Below are 19339 nucleotides of genomic sequence, written 5' to 3' on the forward strand. Positions count from 1 at the left end.
GTAAACATGGTGTGCAGTGTGGCACACACCCCTCTTGTTTCCCTACTCCCCAGAATAAATAGACCCTCAGCTTTTCAGTCTGGGGGGTCAAACTTGCTTATATCTGGTGGTGGGGGTACCACAGATCTTCTCTTTTCTTTCTATATGCCCAACTTGCTGCCTCTATATAAACCTCAAATTTCCAACAGGCTCAATGAAGAGAGAGTTCTCCTAGTGTAGTATATTAGACTTTAATAAAAACGCAACATATAAAAATCCACTTGCAGAGTTTCAGATAGAAAGGCGCTTTGCATAGTGATAGGGTTCTTCCAGGTTCGCCGTGAGTCAGCGTGCGCTCCACGCCTTTTGTATCTGAAACTCTGTAAGTTGATTTTTATATGTTGTGTTTTTATTAAAGTGGTTGTAAACCCTATAAAAAAAAAATGCAAGATAAAGGCATAATGAGCTAGTATGCATAGCATAGCTTATTATGAATTACTTACCTGAGATCGAAGCCCCTGCAGCCGTCCTCATACCCCGCTCCGGCGGCTGCCATCGCTCCCGGAGTTACTTCTGGGTATCGCAGGCTCCGGCGCTGTGATGATGGCACAGTCTAACTGACAAAACGTTAGAAGCAGAAAAAGCAGAAAGTTGGGGATATAGAAAGAAAAGAGAAGTTCTCTGGTACCCCCACCACCAGATATAAGTGAGTTTGACCCCAGACTTAAAAGCTGAGGGTCTATTTCTTCTGGTGAGTAGGGAAATAAAAGAGGTGTGTGCCCACACTGCGCGTCATGTTTACCTGGAGCACTTCAGCACTTTCAATATGAACTTTTGAGCACTAAGCACTGTATTGGAGGATGGATGTTCACTAAATGAATTAAAACTAATTACTTTATTATATACATCTTTGTTTTTTGTTTGTTTTGTTTTTTTTTTTTTTTTTTTAGAGAATGGGGTTTACACTGTATGCGCTGTGGTAAAACGTGCGATTTTGTTATATGTGTTTAGCACTTAGTGAACAGCAGCTACAGGGCATTAGATACTGTATATTTAACTGAGCACATAGTGCGAGTGTGTGTGTGTGTGTGTATATGTATATGTATATGTGTGTATATGTATATATGCAGTATGTTCCGCCTATGTTGCGGACTCTGACCTGCTCCTATATTTGGCCAATGCCTATGTGCTTGTTATGGTCTTTGCTCTCTTTGTGGAAAATTTCAATAAAAATATTGAAACAGAAAGCTGCCAGTGTGAATGTACCCTTAGAAACTGTATACAGATCTCCGCACCTGAGTAAACCTTACCATTCTACAACTAATTTATCAGCCAGCCAGTGGCATAAGCTGAAAAAGTTTGCAATACACTTGAATACCCTGTTATTTCTTTATTTATGTGTGCAAGTTTACCCTGCTGAGATAAAAAGGGGTAGCTGAACTGGACCGTTTTTGATCCATTTATGGCCAGTTTTACAGAATCATCACCTTTTGACTTCTACGTAGTTTATAGGAGGATGCAAGCACCAGATCTATTATTTGTATTGCAGTCCCAATGTAACTGCCTCCCCATCCCCTGCTAATCTGTAGCTTTTCTTGGCTGTACAGGAGCAGGAGAGTTTGTGGAACAGGTCATATGATCTCACCAGTACAACTCGTTTTTCATGTGGTCAGTGTTGTACTGGTATAGTGCAGTAAATACTGTTCTAAGGGGAAGAAAAAAAAATGTTTTCCAACGTGGTTACAGGAAAGGGATGTATTTAGCACTACATGGTTAAAAAAAAGCTTAGTCATGGTTGTGAAACTATATTTTTTTCGTAATTTACTGTATGAAGTCATAGTGATGAAATCATTCTCTTGGATTTCTTTTAGCGAAATATTGTAACATATATATATATATATATATATATATATATATATATATATATATATATATATATATATATACTGTCGTTCTATAGCATATTACCTAACGTACTGCATTTTCAGAATGTATTACACACTCAATTAGAAGCATTTTTTGACTTTAAGTTTGCAATAGAAGCAATACAAAATTATTATTTGCAAGAATGTTAACGTGGAACTGAACTAAAAAAAATAAGATTTGCTATGTTTTTAGGGAATATTTAGAAAAGTTATAAAATGGTTCTAAAGGCTGAAGTTTTTTTTACTATCACGCATTCTATGCATGAAGGTAAAAAAAAGCTTGTGTGTGCAACTCAGCCCACTTAATACTTACATGAGCTCGATCTCGATCCAGATATATGCATGAGAGCAGCTGCTGTCCCTCCTCATGGACTCAGACACAGCAGTGGGAGCCATTGGCTCCTGCTGCTGTCAATCACAGTCAGTGAGGAGGAAGCGGGGTGGGGCTGAGCCCTGTTGTGCTTGTCAATTGATACACAGAGAAGAGCTCAGGAACGAGCATGAATGAGTGCCCCCATAGCAAGCAGCTTGCTATGGGGCGCACAGCAGGGGGAGGATCCAGGAACACTGGCGGGCGACCCGAGAAAAGGAGGACCGGTGCTGCTCTGTGCAAAACCATTGCACAGAGCAGTAAATATAACTTGTTTTTTTCCCCCCTTTATCACTTTAATTGGGCCTAAGCAGTACCCTTTTGTCCTGAGTTCCACCATAAAAATAGAATTACACTCCCTAGTTTGTGAGGGTGCCCAGGCCTCCCTGTACCTACACCTTCATAGCTGTATATCTGCAGTGTGGGATTTAAGGCCTGCCCCTCTCTGCTAGTCTTGGGAAATTTGAAGTGGGATCTGGTGTTGTCACTAAGGTGCTGCTCAGTTTTCTTCTTGATGGAGGCTCTGACATGAGGACGTAAAACCCTGCCTCTACCAAGATGGCCACCTCTATAAAGAGATGCAGAGCAGACCAAGGCAAGGAGCATCTGCATGGAGACCACAGGCAACACTGATGACTATTCCTTTGCCCTCTGCTTGCCTTTTTGGGGTGACTTCCAGACCTCAGTTCCTTTTTTAAAAATGATATGTTAGGCAAGGACAAACAGCAGTTGGTTAAATTACCCACTGGATTCTTATATTTCTTGGAGAACCCAGCTGCAATATCTCCTTCAATTCTTCAGCTGTGCCCCAATTTTTTTCAGACATGAGGAAAGAAGTATTCTGTTGGAAGTATTAATAGTTTGTTCAGTTTCGCATCTTCAACCAAAAACTGAAGTACCACTTTTAAAGGAACTGACACTTTTGATCTTATGCTGTCTAAACGAATAATATCTAAAATAGATATATTCCTTGGATCTCATTGTACTACACTTTATTTCGACTCCCTTTTAGAATATACTGTTTGGAAGTCATAGACAAAGCTAAAAATACTGTTCAAAAGTGGTTTAAGGCATTTAAAGAATTCCTGGTATGACATCTTTTACATTGTTACATTGATCCTGCTTGGACTAAAATAGCTATGCATGTGGGCGGCACAGTGGTGTAGTGGGTAGCACTATCACCTAGCAGTAAGAAGGGTTGCTGGTTCAAATCCCAACCACGACACTATCTGCCTGGAGTTTGCATGTTCTCCCTGTGCCTGCGTGGGTTTCCTCCGGGTACTCCGGTTTCCTCCCACACTCCAAAGACATGCTGGTAGGTTAATTGGATCCTGTCTAAATTATCCCTAGTATGTATGAATGCAAGTTAGGGACCTTAGTTTGTAAGCTCCTTGAGGGTAGGGACTGATGTGAATGTACAATGTTTATGTAAAGCGCTGCGTAAATTGACGGCGCTATATAAGTACCTGAAATAAATAAAAAAATAAATATACTATGCATATGGGATCCCTCTAGAACAGGGGTCTCAAACTGGTGGCCCTCCAGCTGTTGCAAAACTACAAGTCCCATCATGCTTCTGCCTGTGGGAGTCAAGCTTGTACCTGTTAGCCTTGCAATGCCTCACGGGACTTGTAGTTTCGCAACAGCTGGAGGGCCGCCAGTTTGAGACCCCTGCTCTAGAAGCTGGAAATCACTGTAGTACACACGGCTACTCCCGAGATCTCCACTGGATTCTGGGTCCCATGCTGAGAAGCTGCCCTGCTTGATTCTGAAACTAGGTCAGCCGCTAAACACAGGCACCATTTAAAGAATGCTTTGCATTTCCTCAGTGAATGCAAAGCATTCCCTAATTGGATGATAAAATGCAAAGCGATCTCTGAATGGTGCCCATGCCGAGCGACCAACCTTCTGTGTTCAAAATGCATTAGGACAATCAGTCAGCATGGGACCTGGAAGCTAGTCAAGATCACTGGAGTAGTGGGGTTTACTACAGTGATTTCCAGCTTCTAATCTAGAGGAATCCCAAAGATGTGGTATATATGCATAGTCACATTGGACCAAGATGAATCAATGTAACTATATACAAAAGTGACCATACATTCTTCTAAAAACACGTATGTTAAAGTGGAATTAAACTTCCTAAACAAAAATTTACCATGAGGTAGAAGAGACTTTATTAGTCTGTCACTGAGTGTTTGTGGATGTAAACCTGATTCATGAAATTTGAGCTGGGCACATATAGCTGCAGTGTTTTCTTATCGCTCGTTAAAGCACTAAGTTCAGTGGATTTCTCCTGCTCAGTTCTGTTATCTGACAAGTTCTCCAACACGTGATAAAACCAGCCTGCAATTTGTGTCGTGGGAAGTTGTTAAATAGATTAGGACAGAGCTGAACTATTCACAAAACGCTCTGCCTGTCTCTGCCTATGTGGAGTGGGGGTGTGTGCCTTTCCTCCAATCGGCTGTCTTGGCTGTATGCCTAGACTTCACACTCCCTGCTGAACAAGGAGAGAAAATCTGTAACACGATCTGCGCTTTCTAAAGAATATTTAAAGCTGGAGACAGCAGATATACATGTAAAACTTAGGGAGATTTGTTTCATCCGTGTGTATCATCTGAGGCTGTGCCACTGGGTATATGTGAGGGTTTACATCCACTTAACCTGGACAGACATACTGGATGAACAGAAATACACCATTTTATCTGTTTGTTTTTTTGATGTAATGAACAGGGTAAAAAGTGCAAAATATATACATTATATTTATACATCTCTTTTGTTATACAGACAGCATAGAGGCCAATGTGGAGAGTGCTGATGTCCATGTCCAACAAGCTAACCAGCAGTTGGCCAGAGCAGCTGAATACCAGGTAAGGGAACTTAGCTCAAGCAGCCTTTGTGAAAGTGTTGATCTCTCTAGAATGGATTTTGGGCTAGTTGAAGCCATCACTGTGTGACATATTTTTGGGATCACTTATTACATGGATATTTTAGTGGGCTTGGCTATAATGAATAATATATAAATACCAATATCATTTTTATGGTGCCAGAGACAGCAATAAAAAACATGACAGTGGTTCTAACCGCTTCGCCACTCTATCCACATTTTTAAAAGAAAATGTTTTGCTTTTAGTTACTTAGCCCATAGTTCTGTTTTAAACCAATGTGTTCTGAGACTGGAGGAGGTGAGGCTGTGTCACAGTTTATCCATCTCTCATCCAATCAGGAGGAGATGGAGTGTGAGCGACCCACATAGCCTTCACTGTGTGTGGATTTCTAGAGCTGGGAGTGCAATCTTCAGAGCCAGACTTTTGGCACTTACAGCGGTGTCAGAATGAATGAAAGTCAAAGTATTTATGTAACGCAGCAGCATCCACCAATGGGACACAAAAAATTAGGGCTTTTTTTTGTTTGCCTTGGAGACAAGCTGCACATGCTCACATGTTTGGTGTGTATTGCTAGAGAGTTTTCTTTTCTTTGGAGAGTGCATGAGCATTTTTTGCCAAACAGCACTGTCCAGATAGAGGGTCAGGGGTCCTGCAGCTTTAAAGGACAGTCAGAGGAGAATGAATACTCCTCCTACAAGCTTTAACTAGACACTGATAGAAGTCACAAGACTGCTATGTACTGTTGATGAAAAAAAGGTATTTAGCTGTTTATATTTACAAAAATACACTGCTCAAAAAAATTAAAGGAACACTTTTTTTAAATCGGAGTATAACATCAAGTCAATTAAACTCCTGGGATATTGATCTGGTCAGTTAAGCAGCAAAGTGGGGTTGTTAATCCATTTCATCTGCTTTGGTGTTAAGGAAATTAACAACAGGTGCACTAGATGGGCAACAATGAGACGATTTCCAAAACAGGAATGGTTTTACAGGTGGCGGCCACTGAAATTTTTTTTTTGCCTACTCGTCTTTTCTGACTGTTTTTCACTAGTTTTGCATTTGGCTAGGGTCAGTGTCACTACTGGGAGCATGAGGGGACCCCCGGACCCTATAGAGGTGGCACAGGCAGTCCAACTCCTCCAGGGTGGCACATCAATACCTGTCATTGGCAGACGGTTTGCTGTGTCTCCCAACACAGTCTCAAGAGCATGGGGGAGATTCCAGGAGACAGGAAGTTACTCTAGGAAAGCTGGACAGGGTCATAGAAGGTCCTTAACCCATCAGCAGGACTGATATCTGCTCCTTTGTGCAAGGAGGACCAGGATGAGCACTGCCAGAGCCCTACAAAATTACCTCCAGCAGACCACTGGTGTGAATGTTTCTGACCAAACAATCAGAAATCATGAGGGTGGCCTGAGGACCCAACGTCCTCTAGTGGGCCCTGTGCTCACTGCCCGTCACGATGGAGCTTGATTACCATTTGCCATTGAACACTAGAATTGGCAGGTCTGCCACTGGCGCCCTGTGCTTTTCACAGATGAGAGCAGGTTCACCCTGAGCACATGTGACAGGCATGAAAAGGGTCTGGAGAAGCCTTAGAGAACGTTATGCTGCCTTTAACATCATTCAACATGACCGGTTTGGTGGTGGCTCAGTGATAATATAGGGAGGCATATCCATGGAGGGATGCACAGACCTCTACAGGCTGGACAATGGCACCCTGACTGCCATTGGGTATCGGGATGAAATCCTTGGACCCATTGTCAGACCCTACGCTGGTGCAGTGGATCCTGGGTTCCTCCTGGTGCACGACTATGCCCGGCCTCATGTGGCAAGAGTATGCAGCCAGTTCCTGGAGGATGAAGGAATTGATGCCATTGAATGGCCACCACGATCGCCTGACCTAAATGTAATAGAACACCTCTGGGACATTGTTTTTGTCCATCCGACACCGCCAGGTTGCACCTCAGTCTGTTCAGGAGCTCAGTGATGCCCTGGTTCAGATCTGGGAGGAAATACCCCAGGACACCATATATCGTCTCATTAGGAGCATGCCCTGACATTGTTAGGCATGCATACAAGTACGTGGGGGCCATGCAAACTGAGTACCATTTTGAGTTGCTACAATGAAATTTCAGCAAAATGGACTAGCCTGCTGCATCATTTTTTCACTTTGATTGGGGTGTCTTTGAATTCAGCCCTCTGTAGGTTGATAATATTCATTTCCATCAAACGATGTAGCATCCTTTCGTTCCTAACGCATTACCGAGTCCATATCAGTATTGATATCCAGCATGATATTTTTCCCCATTGAGATCTGATGTGTTTTCAAAGAGTTCCTTTATTTTTTTTGAGCAGTGTAATTGCATTTCCATGTTCTGTGTACTGTGGGAGGCCAGATATAGTAAATGCAGAGTCCTGGGTTTAGTAACACTTTAATTTCCAAATTAGGGTATTGCCATGGACCCTGTGATTGACAATAGCATCACAGCTAATAGTTTAAGCTGTGAACTCAGAGTTTAGTAATGATATAATTGATATGCTGAATTTGTATAAATACATACAGAAGGTGGTGAATAGTGAACTTGGTGTTGAGTTATTTACTTTCAGGTCAATTACGAAGGACAAGGGGGCACTCTTTATGTTTGGAGAAAAATAATTAATCTCCATCATATGGAAAGGCTTCTTCACATTAGGAACTGTAAAAATGTGGAGTAGACTCCCTCAATAACTAGTTCTGACCAGCTCAGTAGATTGTTTTAAATTCCTACTGTCCTTTGTCTAGTCAAGTTCGAAAATAAATGTAGAATCTGGCTGGTATGGACAAACCATATCATATTTTTTTTTCTTTTTCTATACTTTCTCATACAAGGGACAATTTCCAGCTCACATTGGATTTTTATTTAATTGCATTTTTGGTAAGTGATGGAAATTGACTATGATAAGAAAATGGTTTCTGACATTACTTTTTCTGTATTTAAGCGCAAATCCCGGAAGAAGATCTGTATTATCATCGCCGTGTTCATTGTAGCTGGCGTCGTTCTTGGACTGATTATCTGGGGAGCAACAAAAAAATAAAGAGGTGTCCTTACAAATGCCTTTAAATTCCATCTCTTCTTAACAAATCAGTGAAGAAGTAGCCCTCACAGTGAAAATGAAGAAATTGAAGTGTATATTATAAATATGAAATGTCTTACTTGCACTTTAACAGCACTGCACGCTGTTGGGTTTAATGATGTGTTAGCAGTGATCAAGAACTGTATATATTGCTTGCCATGGAATTAAGTTTTTAACACATACGGACACCTTTGTCTGTCGATACCCATAGCACCCAACCTGAATTATGTAATATTTTGTATTGCAGGTTAGAAAACTCAACCCTGCATATGATTGCTTGTTTTGGGTGACAGTCCTGTTTTTCTCTACATCAGTCCTTATAAATCATCCTGTACATACTTTATGATTCAGAGAAAATTCTACAGTTTTACAGTTGGCTGTCTTCAGTACCCGACTATGCTGCGGTCCCTAGCTGTCCCTACTGCAGCTGAGTCTCTAGCAGGCAGTGGTTAACAGGTGCTAGAAACTGGAAGATAGGATACCGAGCAACAGGAAACTGGGAACAGAATCTTAGGGAGGTCACTACATAGGCAATTCACCATTTCACTGAAAGAGTCTAAATAAATTTCCTATACATGACACCAGAGCAAATGCACAGCTGCACTTCACAATATGATCCAGAACAAGTGTGGTGATGCCTAAACACACACAGTAAATCTTGCCACAAGTTTACAGGGAAGATTAAATCCTTTGTGTAATTGAAGGACTCAATCATGGGACCCAGGTGAGAAGCAGACTTATTTTGAGGAAACTCAGCTGCAGACCACAGCACAGGTCAGCTCTGAAAAAAAGCAAGCTGCAACATGCTATAACCCAATGTGATTATGTGCTTTTATCATTCTGTCTAGTACTAAGAAAATCCATGAAGAGAGTTGCCTACACAAGGCTAAAGTTTTTAATTTGGCACAAGTACTTTCCTATAATTTGACAAATCTGAACTTCACAGAGCACATGAAAGAAAATGCAGAGTAGGGGAAGGAAGAAAAAAAAAAAGCCGCCAAGCAATATTAAAAGACCAAGACACAATAAAGATTTTTAATTTATCATCCAATTTTCTAATGAAAGATGAGGACTTCTGCCCAAGAAAGGACTCGACTACTGTCTAACTAAGAAATTGCTGTCTATCCAAAGCTTATTCTTAACTACCAAATTTGATGATATCTGACCTCTGACCAAAGATGATATTCTAAATCGATATCTTGCTTCAGTGTTTAGGCCCAGCTTTACCTCCTACACTATTCAATGGTAAGGAATTTTAATGATTTACCAACTGTTGGTAACCCACTGGTGTTTAAGGGAGAAAAAGAAGCTAGGCGAGCAGACAATGCTGATTCAAATATTGTAATCAAAAACATTTATAAAGTGGGTGGAATCGTGGTCTAGAACAGATCTGAATATACCCTAGAGCCAAACTGAAGTTTTCTGCAGAGAGTATATATCCCCATAGAGGATGGGTTTGAGAGAGCCATCATCACCAGAAAAAGTGTCTTCAAAAATCCAAACATACCACATTTTAGCATCTACCAAAAGGTCCAAAATCTTTGACACCCTATAATTTCAAGCATAAACTCATTCACGTCTAATATTTCAGAATATGTTGATTTGTACCTTCAAATCTTTGTCAAACACCTTCCTTCTTTCCTAATGGATACATCAAAGTTACTAAATCGTGAACGGAGTATCCAGTTGTCTACAGGCTGCCATTGGCTTATTCTGGACATTTCATCCATCTTTTCAAACTTTCCATATGTCTTGATTTTTAAGTGCAGACTTTCTGATGACTGAGAAACAAGTAGATTGAATTCATACAAACACTTTTTTTTTTTCCAAAAACATTTTATTGGAAATGATGTAGGTACAAATAAAAGCCAATACACAACAAGATAACACAGTGTCCTATTAAACACATAAATACTTTATTTTTCTTGATACATTCTTTCTCCAACTGATTGAATTGTACACATTTCACAGTTCATTTTTGCTAACCTCTATATGGATGAATTTGAGGAAAGATTTATCTCATCACCGTCCAATCCCTTTGTCTTGAAAATAAACTTTTACAAGAGAATAATAGATGCTCCTATAGTCATATGGGAAGGGGAACTTTCAGGTTTTTCATTGTTTTGTAGAATATCTGAACCAAAATACATAGGGTCTTAACTTCATCTGCCATCATCACCATTCTTCTATTGAATATTTAGATTTTTTTTAATGTGTAAACCAGGTGGCTTAATCAGCATGAAGATCTTTTTTTATGAATGTGGATAATAACAGCTCTCATAATTGTAGGAGCTGTCACCATAAACCTTGGCCACAATATATTTATTTTGGACACTTTAGAAAAGGAGGAACTGCACCTTAGAGCCAGATTATAATGACATTTGCAAGCAGTGCTTTAATTACATAAATTACCAAGAAGGTCTAAAAACTTGTGCCATTGTGTCTGATGAATAAGGTTTTTGTCATTATCTGGAGTGTTGTTTTCTCTTAATGATTAAGAATTTAGAATATGTGCCATGAATAGGGTGAGCAAACTGACCAAAAAGTGTCTTTAGGAAATGGTTAAGAATTAAACCTTCTTCTCAGAATCTCAGAGATACAGTGGTCAACATAAGAAATAATGGTATTCTTTTTAAGCACTGCCAACTACTTTCACTTTTTTTGCAGGACACTCACCCTTAAAAACAGGATCGCACCAAACAAAATACTCGTGCCAAAGTTGGTTGCCCTGCCCCCTAAACATCATTAGAAATGGAATACCTTAGCTACAGTTCCCTCATGTGTCTGAGCCTTCTTTTAGTTAGTCATATTTCTACCAACAGTCCTAATAGAACATTTGGCCCATCAAATCCAATCTGAATTGCTCAACCCAATACGTTATCGACGTACATGCATGAAGTATGTTGGAAGGACAATTCAAACTTTTATAAGGCGTACACACGGTCGGACTTTGTTCGGACATTCCGACAACAAAATCCTAGGATTTTTTCCGACGGATGTTGGCTCAAACTTGTTTTGTCTACACACGGTCGCACAAAGTTGTCGGAAAATCCGATCGTTCTAAACGTGGTGACGTAAAACACGTACGTCGGGACTATAAACGGGGCAGTGGCCAATAGCTTTCATCTCTTTATTTATTCTGAGCATGCGTGGCACTTTGTCCGTCGGATTTGTGTACACACGATCGGAATTTCCGACAACGGATTTTGTTGTCGGAAAATTTTATCTCCTGCTCTCCAACTTTGTGTGTCGGAAAATCTGATGGAAAATGTCCGATGGAGCCCACACACGGTCGGAATTTCTGACAACACGCTCCGATCGGACATTTTCCATCGGAAAATCCGACCGTGTGTACGGGGCATTAGACAAAGGCTGTACAAGCATTGTTTCAATTTGATCAGGCTTTAAAGAGCATAGTCTGAGAAGACATTTTTTGTTGTGCCACAGAAGGACCATTGCCTTTTCAGGGCTATAATTAAAAGAAATACAGTAATCCAGGAATTATAATATATTGTAAAGGTTGTGTAAGAGAGAGATGTTTCAGTTTCATAGACTTAATTATGGGGTCCCGATAGTTAAACAAAACCACTGAGGCTCTGTGACTTTCACCGTTATTCTACTACCACACTCCTTTGACAGTATATTATACATGTTTTGATCTTGTTGACAGTTTTCTAACCATCCACCTTACAAGCACAGTTTCTTATCCCCCTTTTCTTTTCCTTATATATTTTGCATTATCATATTTCTTGTCTCGTAAACACTTGTCATCATTAGTCTCCTCATTCTTTCAGCTTTTGCAGTTCTGTATTATTTCCCCCCTTCCCTGTAACCCCCCCCCCCTCCATTTTTTTTTCAATATGTAATTTTAATAATTTACCTAATACTCAAGACATTCCTTTCCTTGTGTGCCATATTTCAATATACCCTTCTCCCACACCAGTTCTGCCTTTATATCATTATGTGTTGTTTTTTTTATTCATCTTATTTTTTATTTTCTTACCTTCTTTATTCTGCATTAAATTGTGCCTTCAATTATTTCACAATTTTGCAGGCTTTTCCCTTTTCCCTCTCCCATTCATTTATCACTTACAGTACATATATTGGCATCCTTATTTCTCCTAGCTGGCTTTCATGGCATGCTTTGTTTCATCATGTTTTACTCTGTCTCTCAGTCATGTCCCATTTAAGCATTTTTTACTACCCCTACCCCGTCTCTGCTAAGTTCCTTGGCATCTTTGCTTCCATTCCCAAGCCCATTCGGTGTCTTTTGCGTCACTAGCTCCATCCGTTTTCCTAGTCTGACACTTTCATTCAAGTCTTCATTGGCCTTGCACCCTGTTTTTGTGTAGTTCCCCTGCTGTCTTGCCTCCTGTCCTCACTCATTTCGGAGGTGGCTCACCATGATTCAGTGCATAGAAGGCAAAATCCCATCACTCGGCCATAGAGACAGACGCAATTGCATTTCAATTCTTTCTCCGATCAGAGAGTTATATCCAGAAGCTGATTCCAACTGACAATATTTTGGTTTAAGCTTTGTTGAAAGGAAATTGTTGGCCTGTAAAATGCATTGGATGTATTTTGCCATCCTGTTGTTGTGTGCATTTACCATTAAAGTGTTTTGGACTTTTAAGACAGTTATTTGGTACTTTTTTCTTATTTTGCATGGACTTCTCAAATTGGGTGGCTATTTTTGCCCCCACCCCCACCCAAATAAATTGTGGAGAGCTGGCGAAGCTAAGCCAATAGACATTACTAATTAATCCTCATGGTTATGGATTTGTGCCTAGTGCCTCACCGTCCTCTTCATTTGGAAATCTGAACATATGGCGCTTTGAAAATAACAGAAAGCAAGCAGAGAAACATAATACAAAAATAGCACAAAGATCTTTTATGTATTTTTTGTTGTTGTTAATATTTTAGTGCCAAACTTAGTTGCTTCTGCAGAGTTTCCCAAAAATATAAGTTTTTTTTTTATACAGTTTGTGTTATGTAATATCTATCTGTATCGTCATCATTACTGTAACAAAACATCATTTTTGTGTATTCCTGTTCAGGTCCATATACCATGCACTGCTGTGCCAAAACAATGTAAGGGTTGATGTTTTGTGTAATTGTTTTGACACATTGTGTAAAGAACGCGGTAGCATTAAAATTGTTCACCTTTTATAGGATTCTACCCTCTCAGTCATTGTACTCCATTAGTAGTCGATGCAAAGACTCCTTGTTGATATGTAATACTAAATTTAATGTGTTTTTTTTCTGCAAAACAAACTGTAATTATTCTGTGGGCAGATCTGTACAGTCTGCTTTTTTTTTATAAGAACTTAAAGTGTAGTAGATTGTCTATTGAACTTACATTCCTACTTTTTGGTGACCTATATGTTAGAAAACATCTTTACAGTCTTTTCAAAATAAACTGATGTTGGAAACTAAGTGAAATAAATGGCTGTTTTGTTCAAACTCCTCTCCTTAAAATACTTGGGAAGCAAGTGGTATTTTTAATATACAATAGGTAAGTAAAAGGGCTAAAATTCTGTGTACATTGCACTCTAAAATGTATATTTTATATAACATTTTTAAACCTTGGTGTCTCAGTTTTGCAATTGAGCAGAAAAACATTACCACGCTTCCAACAAAGTGGGTGCAAGGTAGCCGAGGAGCTTGTTCCCACACGCTATTTGTGACTTATTAATAACTCAACAATGTTTCTATGAATAAGTCAGGTGTTGGGTGAAATGTGTCATACTGGGAGGATCAAGACTGAGTTTTGTCTTGACCATCTAGATCAGACATTTTCAACCAGGGCTCCTTTTAGAGTTTGCTAGAGGTTCCTTGATCTGTAACTAATTGACCTCCCATTTGATGATGCCTGCATAGCTTGAGGGCCAATACCAGGGCTAGGACTGGGGAGGGCGCCCCAGGCACAGCATTTCAGTTGGAAGAAGCCAGGTACCAAGTGCTGGAACGCACTCTCTGCGCTCCTGCACCTGGCACTAGAAGTGCCATTACTCTCAGGCAGAGTGATCTCTGCCCAACAGCTGAAAGTTTGAAAGTTGGTCTTTGCCTTCTCCTCTAATGTCTAATTCAAAGGCCAGGAAGTAAGTGCAGTACTCCGCTTGTGCGGGTTGGATGTAAGGTAAGCAGTTTCTCATGTATAATGAACTTATTAAAGTGGTAGTAAACTGCTGAAAAAAACAAAAAAAAAAAACTGCAAGACAATAGCATAATGTGCTAGTATGCTTGTCCCGGCACTGGCCTTATTATAGACTTACCTGTAGGTGAAAATCACCAAGCGGGGTTTACTACTGCTTTAACTCCTTGAGTTTGTTGGGGGGGGGGGGGTGAAGGGGTTTATTAACACTGCCACTGACCCCCGGCTGCATTTGTAACCAGTGGCAGTGTTATTTAACCCATTGATGTTGCATTAGTAGCCAGTGACAATGTTAATTAACTCCTTCATGTTGCATTATAAAACAGTTCATTAACACTGCCACTGGCCACTAATGCAACACAACAGGGTTAATAAACACTTCCACTGGCAGCATGAAAGGGTTATTTAGCACTGCCACTGGTTACTAATGCAGCAGTGGCCTGTCATAGTGTTAATCCCTTCATGCATTAGTGGCCAGTGGCAGTGTTAACCCCTCCATAATGCAGCATGAAGGGGCTAATTACCACTGGTCACTAATGTATCATGAAGGGGTTATTTAACACTGCTACTGGTTATTAATGCAGCAGTTGTTAATGTTTATGAACCCCTCCATGCTGCATTGGTGACCAATGGCAGAGTTTACCCCTCCATGCTGCATCATGAAAGGATTAATTAACACTGGCCCCCAATGGGGAGGGATGTTTTAAATGGCACTGCCATTGACCATCAATACTGGAGGAATGTTAAGGAGCTACCAGTGAAGTAGAGTTTAAATAACATAACACCACTGACCATTAATGTAGGTGTTATTATTGCAGTCGCTGGCACCATTGATAGGGGTTATTGTTGCAGAAATGAATGCCAATTTTGGGTGTTATTTTTTTCAGAAATTAGCATGCATTCATAATAAACTGTGATGGGGGTGCACATATTGCATTTTTCGCCCTGGGCACCGGATGAACTTGTCCCGGCACTGGCCAAGACCACTTGGCAGAACATTTTTCCCACTGACCCCCAATTAATTGGTTTTAGCAGCAGTTTCCCAAGACAAGAAAATTATTTCAAGGGTTCCTTCACGGTAAAAAAGTTGAGAACATCAGATCTAGATCAATAAGGCTTTGTGAAAATACTGGACCTATTTGGGGTCCAGCTGTGCTCATTTATTCAGTCACAATCAGTATCTCTTACAGTATCTCACAAAAGTGAGTACACCCCACACATTTTTGTAAATATTATTTATATTTTTTCATGTGAAAACACTGAAGAAATGACCCTTTGCTACAATATAAATTAGAGAGTGTGCAGCTTGTATAACAGTGTAAATTTGCTGTCTCCTCAAAATAACTCAACACACAGCTATTAATGTGGAAACCCCTGGCAACAAAAGTGAGTACACCCCTAAGTGAAAATGTCCAAATTGGGCCCAAAGTGTCAATATTTTGTGTGGCCACCATTTTTTTTCCAGCACTGCCTTAACCCTCTTGGTCATGGAGTTCACCAAAGCTTCACAGGTTGCCACTGGAGTCCTCTTTCACTCCTCCATGAAGACATCACGGAGCTGGTGGATGTTAGAGACCTTGCGCTCCTCCACCTTCCATTTGAGGATGCCCCACAGATGAGATGCTCAATAGGGTTTAGATCTGGTGACATGCTTGGCCAGTCCATCACTTTTACCCTCAGCTTCTTTAGCAAGGCAGAGGTCGTCTTGGGGTCATTGTCATGTTGTGGCCCAGTCTCCGAAGGGAGTTGATCATGCTCTGCTTCAGTTTGTCACAGTACATGTTGGCATTCATGGTTCCCTCAATGAACTGTAGCTCCCAGTGCCAATGCAGCCCCAGACCATGACCCTCCCACCACCATGCTTGACTGTAGGCAAGGCACACTTGTCTTTGTACTTCTCACCTGGTTGCCTCCACACAGGCTTGACACCATCTGAACCAAACAAGTTTATCTTGGTCTCATCAGACCACAGGACATGGTTCCAGTAATCCATATCTTTAGTCTGCTTGTCTTCAGCAAACTGCAGGCTTTTTTGTGCATCATCTTTAGAGGAGGCTTCCTTCTGGGATGACAGCCATGCAAACCAATTTGATGCAGTGTATGGTCTGAGCACTGACAGGCTGACCCCCAACCCTTTCAACCTCAGCAGCACTCATATCCCAAAGACAACCTCTGGATATGAAATTGAGCACGTGCACTCAACTTCTTTGGTTTTCCATGGCGAGGCCTGTTCTGAGTGTAACCTGTCCTGTTAAACTGCAGCTCAGTTTCAGGGTCTTGGCAATCTTCTTATAGCCTAGGTCATCTTTATGCAGAGCAATAATTCTTTTTTTGCAGATCCTCAGAGAGTTCTTTGCCATGAGGTGCCATGTTGAACTTCCAGTGACCAGTATGAGAGAGTGAGAGTGAGAGCGACAACACCAAATTTACCACATCTGCTCCCCATTCAAATCTGAGACCTTGTAACACTAACAAGTCACATGACACCGGGGAGGGAAAATGGCTAACTGGGCCCAATTTGGACATTTTCACTTAGGGGTGTACTCACGTTTATTGCTTGCGGTTTAGACATTAATGGCTGTGTGTTGAGTTATTTTGAGGGGACAGCACATTTACACTGTTATACAAGCTGTACACTCACTACTTTACATTGTAGCAAAGTGTCATTTCTTCAGTGTTGTCACATGAAAAGATATAATAAAATATTTACAAAAATGGGAGGGGGTGCACTCACTTTTGTGAGATACTGTATGTCAGTTATACAGGCATTCATCGAAGAAAAAAATTGAGTTTCTATTCAGGAGTATGGCAGATAGAATTTATTTGCTATGAACACTATAGCCATGTGCAGAAATGTCACTGCTCCAAGCCTGTATAAAAACTTGTCACCTCTGGAATTTTGGGTGCTGACCAAAAGGAGCACAACCATCCTCCACTATGGACATCTACTTTACCTTTCTTTTGTTTTTTTTGTATGCCTGTGGTATTGAACTGTGTGAGTAGCAAGGATACAACTATTGCAAACAAAGCAACTGCTATGGGGCCCAAAAAAAAAAACTTAAGTCCCATTAGAGCCTGGCTGCTCTAGCCATAGCTTGAGGAAAATTACTTTGGATACAATAAATCTGTATACAAGGTAAATATATCACTTACCTTGTTTGGATTGCTTTCAAAGTGCATACTACAGGTCAGTCTGCTACTGTTGTAATGTTACATAAAAAAAGAATGATATTCCGTAGGTCAGGGAAAGGAGAGCGAGTCCTATAATTATTTTGCTATTGGTTCCTTACACCTTCTGCATGTACATTGTCAACTGTAACTAGAGTATAAGGTTGTAATTGTGACCACTATCTTATAGGTAACTAAGCATTCTATGCTTAAATTACCAATTTTAAAGTGGTGTAAACCCTCACTTGAATCCAATGAAGTGACTGGCCTCAGATGATACACAGATATTAAACAATTCCTACTACATACGTTGTAAATGTTTATCTGCGGTCTTATCTTCTCTACATCCATTCAAAGTCAGGACTTTATAAAGCTTGTTTGAGCTGTCAGAAATAAAGTGCGGAAAACTGAAAATACACACTACAGAGCTCAGTGAGGAGCACTCTGACAGCTAATTGAGGGGGAAGGGACACCCCCCCCCCCTTCACAGAACACACAGGAACAGAGCTGAGGCTGTCAACCAGCTGGAGATCCCTCCCCGTCACCTTCTTTCTCTTGGTGTCAGAAAAACTTGACAGAAGTGATTTATGCTGATAGCAGAGCAATGAAGCAGCAGACAGAAATGACACTTAGTGCTCTTAATTGAGACAAGTACACACTATAGATGGATATGCTTTGTTCATATTTCATGTCTGAGGTTTACAACCACTTTTACCTCGCACCTAGAATATTTGTCAATGTCTGAATACAAATTAAAGTGGTATTAAACCCAAAACCAAAAATGTAATATATTGTAGCTTACCAATCATTAGATCCGGTGGCTGCATACATTTTCTTTTTTAAGCTTTTCTCCCCTGTTTTCTGAGGTTTAATACCACTTTAAATGATTAGTTCACATTTGACGATTAAAAAAAGAAAAGTTTTCAGCGATGCCATCTACTCACAAAGTCATAATCCCAAAAGGATGACCTTCCCTTCTATTCTGCCTTACTCTTATCTGTGTACTAAATTCAGAAGATATGTGCTGGGAGCAGTGGCGGTGCGTCCATAAGGGCGCACGTGCGCCGCCCCCTCTCTCCAGCCACCTCCTCTATGACCAATGGATAGATTCATGCATAGCATGAATCAATCCATGGCCGTGGCTGCCACCCCCTATTCAGGCACCCGGCCCCTTTTCGAGCGGTGGGAGCCTGAATTACAGTGGCGGGGGGGTGTTTTTGAAGCACCTGATTAGAGCCATAGGCTCTAATAGGCTTCAAAATAGGTGAACTGCGAGCACCATGCTTGGCGCTCGGGGTCACCCAGGTGTGTTAGTAAAGCGAATGATATTCACTTTCCTAACAATGAACCGCCTCTCCACCAATCAGGTGCTCGGGTCTGTTACCCGTCACCTGATTGGCTGAAATGACAGGCGCTGTGATTGGACGCCTATCAGGAGGAGAGGTTGGGAGGAGATGCATGGAGTCCACCGCTCGCCGCCGTCAACCGATGTCACATCGAGACAGGGTAAGTGCCAGGCAGATGGCAAGTGGGTGGGGTCACAGTGGCGGCATGTGATGGGCACAGTGGCATTATTTGATGGCACAGTGGCAGCATTCGATGGGCACAGTGGCAGCATTTGATGGCACAGTGGCTGCGTTTGATGGGCACAGTGGCAGCTTTTGATGGCACAGTGGCAGCTTTTGATGGCACAGTGGCAGCAATCGATGGGCACAGTGGCAGCATTTGATGGCAAAATGGC

At 41.0% G+C, this 19339-nt stretch overlaps 1 protein-coding gene across 2 annotated transcripts in view; it reads left to right on the forward strand.

Annotated features, from left to right (window-relative positions):
- Positions 1-13712, forward strand: part of STX7 (syntaxin 7) — a 54684-nt gene extending 40972 nt beyond the window's left edge. For both annotated transcript variants that reach the window (XM_073608686.1, XM_073608687.1), the window contains 2 exons: positions 5059-5141; positions 8142-13712. In XM_073608686.1, the coding sequence (XP_073464787.1) occupies positions 5059-5141; positions 8142-8237 (179 nt within the window). In that variant the 3' untranslated portion in view covers positions 8238-13712. The remainder of the gene's footprint in view (positions 1-5058; positions 5142-8141) is intronic.
- The last annotated feature ends 5627 nt before the right edge of the window (positions 13713-19339 follow it).

Source organism: Aquarana catesbeiana, linkage group LG13, assembly GCF_042186555.1.
Source record: "Aquarana catesbeiana isolate 2022-GZ linkage group LG13, ASM4218655v1, whole genome shotgun sequence".
Lineage (NCBI taxonomy): Eukaryota > Metazoa > Chordata > Amphibia > Anura > Ranidae > Aquarana > Aquarana catesbeiana.